Source organism: Primulina eburnea, chromosome 14 (genome assembly GCF_022965805.1).
Source record: "Primulina eburnea isolate SZY01 chromosome 14, ASM2296580v1, whole genome shotgun sequence".
NCBI lineage: Eukaryota > Viridiplantae > Streptophyta > Magnoliopsida > Lamiales > Gesneriaceae > Primulina > Primulina eburnea.
In genome coordinates this window covers 1484567-1493011 of record NC_133114.1, presented here as the reverse complement: position 1 = coordinate 1493011, position 8445 = coordinate 1484567, and the positions used below count along the sequence as shown (strand labels likewise).

Below are 8445 nucleotides of genomic sequence, written 5' to 3'. Positions count from 1 at the left end.
CGGTTGCTCCCTGACGTCCAACACAGTAGTAGCTATATAATAAAGTAAGCACGATAGTACAGGTCAACTAATGAGGCTCAAGTACAAAAATGAACATGAATATATGCTATGATATGACATTGTTTAAAGATTCATTGTTGTCACGATTTGCTATGTATGTTCTTTCGACGCATATTGATACGTACAAGTGCCAACTTATTTAGTTTTATAAACTCACGTAGCTCATGTATTACAGGATCAGGTAATGAAGATACATAGGATGCCGATTCGCCAATGGATGTTTGTGACGTGCCTTTCCTCGACAAGAACCTGGACGTCTTATTGTATAGCTTCCGCATATGTACTATAACTTTTATGTCAGAGTTTGAAACAAGTTCCATGATATATATGATAATACAATATGTGTTTGTATATGTATGAGAATATGTTTTGTATATGTGTAATGTAGTTGCTTGAGTTTTTGGTATATACAAAATATAGAGACATCATGCCAAAATTTTTATAAACCATCAAATGGACGTTCTTTGTGTGAATTGCTTAATAATATTGGTATATTGTTCCAACCCTATTTTGATTCCAAGTATCATTAATCATGTAACATATAGAGTAAGGATGTGACATGAGCTTTCAAACAATGTGGTTCCGCCACTGCGCTTGGGGCCGGAGCAGTCGCCCCACCATGGTGGTGCCCAGAAAATTGAGCAATTTGGATCCCTGTCTTTTGTCAGAAAGTAGTTATATCCATGGCCTAGTGACTTGAAAATACATATCAAAGATTTCACTTCTGAGTTTCCAATAACCTTAATTATAGCAATATATGCACACCTATTAAGTGAAAAACGCGTGCATGAGACATTAAATTGTTAAGAATTCGAACCAAAGTTGGGTTATGGGACGTAGTGTGGCGAGTACCTGCTTTTCAGCCTCATTTGGCGACAAATGACGTTCATTGTTAGCAGCGGCAGCGTCCCTCACCTGTTTTACCCCATGCATCATTCCTTGTGTAGTTTCTCACCTTCACAATGGATGCCAAGTTTGAGATCTGGACCACATTACCAGAGATAGATCTAGGAATCCGGTTGAGGTAATTTAATCTATTTAAGGGAGGTTGAAACAAATATTTTTTAATAAAATTTCAAATTTTTTCACGAGAAAGGGCACGATTGCTCCCAGGTCGGATCTTTCCCTGCACATAACAAGACAAATTACGAATGTTGTTCATGTCAACACCTCGAGACAAGTGCATGCAATAGTGTGAGCGCGCAAGTGTATTCATATTGTTGCTACATAGTAAAGCTTGACATCAAATCTTTTGTTAACGTGCTGTAAAAATAAAACTATACCATAAACCATAGTTGAGCCTAGGTTCAAGGCACATTGATTAGGCCACCCCTCAATTAAATGCACACCCTTAATCATAAAGGTATCACCATGGTGCGCTTAAAGACTCTAGACACCTTTTAAGCATTTCTTCAATGCGTTTGTTAATAAATTCAAAATTAAATGAAAAATAAAAGGCATTCGTTTTTGTTTATAGTTAATGAGTATCTGTTTTACCATCATTTAGTGGTTAGCAATGTACATTCCAATGTATGTTGCAATTTCTTTATTCTTTAGATATTTAGATTTTATCATAGCATCATTTATGGGACTTCACTTCAATAAATTGCTGGGCTCACCCATCGTCTTGTATCTTGACTCTACAATACCGACGAGCCTTAGTGTGCCCTGCGCTTCTAGTGACTGTGGCATAAATAATGACAGCAAAGATTCTTTCAGAGAACTGTAAACCACTACATCATCAAAAATTTGTTAACAAGCAAGAACACAATTCCATATAACAGAAAAGTAAGTCACGCTGACATTTCCAGGTTTAGGCTTACTCACGAAATGCTCCCTACTATTTAAAAGCTATAACCCTTGTCTTATATATAACCATATCTTTTTACACATTTAATGATTGTTGCTCTAAAGGCATGCAGATGGAATTCTGTATTAATGTTACAGTAAATAGTAGGTCGAAAATTTTCAAATTGCAGGGAGAAGGAAGTGTTTCAACGGTTAGTTAACCATAAAGGAGGTCAAAGTATTCAACCCACTTATATTCCAAGAATTGAAGAACTTACAACTCTTATCAAAAAACTATATCATCTATCACAAACTTTTCTCTACGAAAACTCTGCATGCCTAATTTAGTACTTCTAAACAACATGGATGCAGATTCTTTCACACGCAAATTCATTGACATTAGGGAAGAAACGGAAAACGGAAAAAATACTCTTAATTTTATAGCCAATTTTTGTTAAAGAAGGACAAATAAATTAAATATATAAACATCTTAACAATGGAACAAGTAAAATCATCTTACTGTATATTCCAGCAAAATATGTGCATGAACTTAAATCCATGCCCCTGGCTTGACCTGTTCTCTGACACAAGGCATTCACCTTTTTGTCATGTGATGAACTTATAATTACCATGACAGTCACATCTCCAGTAAAAACATCTTCAGGCCACCTGCACATGAAGATCAAGACCACTTGTTAATCATGGAAAGTTACTGTCCTGAAAGATCAAGCAATAGCTATTATAACCAATAACCAGAAATCTATATGCCTGATCTTTCATGGGTAACATATTCTCTAGATTTTGGACTGTAAGCTGTAAAACTTGAAGGAAGGGCGATAATAATCCAGAGTAATTAATGAAGCAAATTCAGGAATCTGATAGGGTGGATAGAGCACCACAGGTCATTGAAAACAGAATTGAAGAGGATCTATAATAAAATGATACAAGGAGAAGAATAGGAACAGACCTTTTAACATTTGCATCGCTTCAACAGACTTAGTACCCTGGCGACCTTTTACCTTTTAACATTCGCATCGCTTCAACAGACTTAGTACCCTGGCTAGTCATTTTTTGTCAACGATACTGAATTGCTCGGACATACAGTGAACTAAAGAAGTGCACCCAACTTCATCTAAATTTAGTCCTCTATCCGACATGTGATCCCAAAGGTTGAAGGGTTCTTCTACTTTCCCTTCCTTGCAGTATCCCATTGTCAATGTATTGTACGTCACAGAGTCGGGGACAATTCCCTTGCCCAACATTTCGCGGAGAAGCTCGGAAGCCTCTTTCATGTTACCCAACCTACAGTAACCATCGATAATAACGGTGTATGTTACTTTATTAGGCTGCACTTTAAATGATGACATTTCCACCAAGAGTCTCCTTGCTTCGCCCATGTTACCTATCTTACAATATCCACCAATCAGTGCTGTATAACAAATAACATCCGGTGGCAAGCCCACCTTTTTCATATCATCAAGAAGATTTTTTGCCTCAGAAACTAACCCAGCATTGCTCATTCCGTGTATTAGAGAAGAATAAGTGACACACGTAGGCATAATGTCTCGGCTTCTCATGTCATCAAAAAGTTTAAAGGCCTCTAGCATGTTAGGGATCCTGGAATATGCTCTAATGAGTATGTTATATATGACAAAATTTGTCTCAATTTTCTGCTTGAGCAACAGATTAAAAAAAGTACGAGCCTCCTCAATTCTCTCAGCATTGCAGAAACCGTCTATCATGATCCCATATGAATGAACATTACAAACGAGGCCGTTTCTTTGGATTTCATGCCAAAGTGTCACAGCTTCGTCCATTTTACCCTTACCACATAATGCATGTGTCAACAAGTTGTAGGTTACAATGTCAGGTGAAATTCCTTGCTTTGACATTTTCTCCTTGAGGATAAAGCCACTTTCAAATCTACCCTCTTTACAGTATCCATAAATGAGTGCATTATACGTAAATGTATCCAACTCAACAACGCTATCTAATACAAACTTAAGGACTGATTTAGCCTCTGGCATCTTTCCTGCTTCACACAGCCCATAAATTAGAGCATTCGAGGTCACTAAATTAAAAGCAAATCCTTTATCTCTCAGCATATTATATAGCTTCAAAGCTTCTAAATGCATATTGTTCCGGCAAAGCCCACACATCAATGTTGTCAGCAACCTGTCATTAGGTCTTAAGTTCTTAGAGATCATTAGCTTAAACAATACTAGTGCAGAGTCGAATCTAGAATTTTTTAAGAGACCACTTATAACAGAGAAAATAGTACCAAGATTTATACATAAACCTCTCTCTACCATCTCATTCAAGAACTTTTCAGCAAGATCATTTTGTCTATCCTTGCAGAGTCCACTTACGAGTGTATTGAATGTAACTGAATTTGGAACAACACCTTGTGATATCATTTCATCCTTTAACTTCAACGCAGTCATCATATTTCCCATCTTGCAATAGCCATCAATCAATGTGTTATACACAATTTCATTCGGGACAAAGCCCTTCTCCAACATCTCTTTTAAAACACAATTGGCTTCCTCATATTTCTCAAGTTTCATGAGACCATTTATCAGCACACTATAAGTTACAAGACTTGGGTTCACCCTATTCTCTACCATTTTCCCCTTGAGTCGAAATGCCTCTTCCAGACTCCCCTGTTGGCACAGTCCATGCATGAGATTGTTATAAGTAACAACATTTGGGGTGACCCCTGAGTTTTCCATTTTTTGAAACAATGCCACTGCATCGTCGATCCTCCCTCCTTTGCACAATGCACTTATTGCAGTAGTAAACAAGAATACATCTGGCAAATAATGCTGAGAAATCATAACAAAAACCTCGTAGCTCTTGCCACATTCATTTGCCTTGACAAGTGAGCTCATAAAAAAATTGCAGGTCTTGAAAGAGGGAAGTAACCCTCGACCCGTTAAAATACTAAAAACATCCAATGCAACACCAAATCCCAAACTTGCAAACTGACTCGCGTAAACATGAACCAAAATATCAAACGCCCTAGTCTCATTCTTAAAGTCAGCCAAACCCGAATATGTATCCGCCAAAACAATCGCAATCTCTGTGTGTGTATTCAAAACACCATGAGCCATAGTGATGGGCAACTTCCTATCAATCAATCTAATCAAGAGCAACCGTGCCGCAGAATCAATGTTCTTACCAACTAACAAGTGGAACAAAAGACAATACGATCTGAGAGTGAATCTAAAACCACAATGATTACAGGAAAAGTAAAAAAACTTCAATACAGTAGAAGGGTCAACAAAATGATGGATTTCCCACAACAGAGCATCAAACTGGTGAGGCGTAAAATTGGCTAATAAATCTTTACAATGGAAATAATTCAAATGTGCTCCTGAAAGAATGGAGGATACCCACTTCTTTTTGCCGTGAAAACTCTTATCACAAGCTGCTGCCGCAGGAACTGGAGCTGGATTTGATGGCCACAGTTCTTGTGAATTGGGGTTTGGCTTCTTGGGCTTTTGTAAGGGCTGCGGAGCGATTGAGGAAGAGACAGTTAGCGGACGTTTGATAGGTTGAAATAGTAATGCGGCGGTGGTGACGGCGGATTTGGACACCGTCAACCTTCTCGCGTCCATACGAAAAAAATCTATATTTCTGTGCAATACATCAAGTGTCTGAATATTGAGTGTAATTGGATTTTTGGAATTGGTGGAAGGGAAGCCATGAGAAATGGCGAGGTGGTTAGCGAAGCTAAAATGGCCACGAATGATTCAAGAAACAAGCCTGAATGAGTTTCGGGTTTATGGGTCTGGGTTTGGGATCCGACAAACCAAACCCGAAAAGCCATGTCTTGAGGTTTTCCTTTAAAATAAAATATTTCTCATCTGGGGTATAATTCTATAATTTTTATTTTTATGTATATAAATAATAATATATGCGTAGCATTTGCAAATATTTAAAAATATATTATGAACTTTTCTTTTACAAAATTTTGCAATTTTATAAAAAAAAATATCCATGGAAACTTTTTACCATATATTCTATGCACGCAATTTTAATGGTCCTTTTTAATTCTTTTGAGATACGTAACGCAACATTTGAGATACACCCATCGAAGACGTCAAGGGCCGGATGGGTATACAATGTTTTTCTTTCAAAAATCGTGGTCTAAATTACAGAGCTGCTCTGGAAATTTTAAATGGACATGACCCGAGTTTCACAATTGGAACACCACTCTGATCACTCTTTTTTCGAAGGTGGACGAGCCTCGATCAGCCAAGGATTTCTGGTTTTATCATCTCGTGTAAAACCTGTTACCTCTGTATATCGTAGTTGTTCGGGAACATGATCCTTTATCTTGGATTACCAACTTTTTTCTCTCTTAGGCAAACGTATCCAATTCTCTTATCTTTGTGACCGAGTATATAAGCGGATCAACGGGTGGAATTCAAAATTGTTTTCAGTAGGGGGTAAAGAAGTTCTCATCAGATCGATTTTACAGGCCATTTCCCACTTACGCTGTGTCGTGTTTTAAAATTTCATCTTCATTTTAAATGCATTAAAACTAATTAATAAAAAATATCAACTCGTCTTAAGGCATCCGTATAATCATTATATTAACAATTTCTCATTATTAATACACACTCACATTCATTTAATATCAACATTCATTATTTATGAGTCACACTGTCCATATATTCATTTTTTTTATTTATATTAATTAAATATCTTTCTTATTTTGTTTAAAAATTTACAATAAATATTATTGAAAATAAATAGTATTATTATTTTAAAAATAACTTAATATCAATATTGATTAAAATATTATTAAAAAAATAAAAAACTGTTGGACTCTTTATCATTCTTTTAACTTATAAATTATAATTATTTAAAATAACATAATATTATTTGATTTATAATTAATTAATGTGTAACATTTTTATTGATTATTTTACGAGTTTCATTTATTTAAATTTAAAATTTTATTATAAATTTGACTGAAAGCGTACACATAGGAAAAAAACGTTAAATAAAATTAAAAACAACATATAAATAAAACATTTTGAAATTTGTAATAAACTGATTTCACTGATTGTTGTTGTACTCTGTCCAAATATGCTCGACTAAGTCGGTTTGGCTTTTTAAATAAAATAAACTGACCTCATTTCGAAATTTATGTTTGGGTTTTTAAATAAAATATTTTTTTTGGAAGGATATATAAGATTTTTTATGCATCTTAACATCGATAAATTCATTAAAAATTTATTGATTTATATTTTAATTATCGTTACCATATAATTCTACTTTCTCCCAGACTTTACGTATTCGTTTGCTTGAATTTATTGTTCCTCATTTGGCCAAGACTCATAACATGTCAAAATAAAAGTGAATATTAATTTAAAGGGATGATAATATTTATTTATTGTAATAAATGTATTTAATCATCACGATACTGATAAAAATAAATTAAAAATAATATGTAGACAAACATATTGTCAAGAATCCAAAAAAACAATTCAAATGTCAACTTTGAAATTCAATTTTCAGTGATTACCAAAATATCTCGACAACAACAATTTGTGGAAAAGATAGTAACACCACAATTTAAAAAAAAAAAAAACAAAAAACATATATTTATTATTGTTATTATTTCGAATTTCATTAAAAATATAAGTTTTTTTTAGAAAATAAATTATTACTATTATTTTAAATTTCATTAAAGACATATATATTTTAAAAAATATGGAGTGCAAATGTCATTCCAAATAAAGAAAACTAAATTTAAATTTCATTTTAAAAAATGGTAACTAAATTTTTAATTCTAAAAAATATTAGCTAAATTTCAATTTTCTTCAATAGTTATGAAAGAACAAACAAAAAACATAGATGTGAATTCACAATTCAAACTCATATATATGCTAAATTTTATTTTTCTTCCATTTAGTTTATATTTTATTAATTAATAGATGAAAACAAAACAAGAGAACAAAATTTTATTTTTCTTCAATTTAGTTTATATTCTATTAATAATAATAATAATAATAATAATTAATTTTAATAATAATAATAATAATAATAATAATAATAATAATATTAGAAGTAGATAATAGAAATAGATAATAGATATGGACATCCACTAGTAGAAAAACGCTAAATCATTTAGGGTGAAAAACTGATGTTGTAAGCAGTGTTGTTAAAAACCAGGGAAACGACAACGGATAAAATCCATTGTCTTAGATAACAAAGACAACGGTTTTGCATTGTTTTTAAAATGTTGTGTAATATGAGATACAACAACGGTTGTACAACGCTTACAAACCGTTGTGTTATATGAGCTACAACAACGTTTTTGCAACAAATTAAAAACGTTGTTGTTCTGAATTTACAACAATATTTTGACAATGGATAAAAAAACGTTGTTGTTTGTGTTTTACAACAACATTTATGCGACGAATAAAAACCGTTGTTGTAAGTTATTTTTATCCATTTTATACATAATTCATGCATTATTTTATAATTGTTGTCGTTAAATTTGTAAAAACTATTGTCTTTCACATTTTATATACAATGAACTAATTAATTAATAATTATATAAAAACACAAATTAAAAAA

At 33.3% G+C, this 8445-nt stretch overlaps 1 protein-coding gene across 13 annotated transcripts; it reads right to left on the bottom strand.

Moving 5' to 3' along the window:
• Nucleotides 1-489: 489 nt before the first annotated feature.
• On the bottom strand, nt 490-5594 carry LOC140811582 (uncharacterized). Of its 13 annotated transcripts, none has more exons than XM_073169551.1 (5): nt 2816-5594; nt 2369-2517; nt 1680-1783; nt 913-1186; nt 499-825 (listed from the first exon to the last, which is right to left on the bottom strand). In XM_073169551.1, the coding sequence occupies exon 1, from the start codon at nt 5466-5468 to the stop codon at nt 2913-2915; it is 2556 nt and encodes an 851-aa protein (XP_073025652.1). In that variant the 5' UTR covers nt 5469-5594; the 3' UTR covers nt 499-825; nt 913-1186; nt 1680-1783; nt 2369-2517; nt 2816-2912. The 13 variants fall into 13 exon arrangements, with proteins under 13 accessions (XP_073025656.1, XP_073025657.1, XP_073025649.1 ...); XM_073169558.1 differs by having other exon boundaries at nt 913-1042; XM_073169559.1 differs by having other exon boundaries at nt 913-1042; nt 1680-1743.
• Between the last annotated feature and the right edge of the window lie 2851 nt (nt 5595-8445).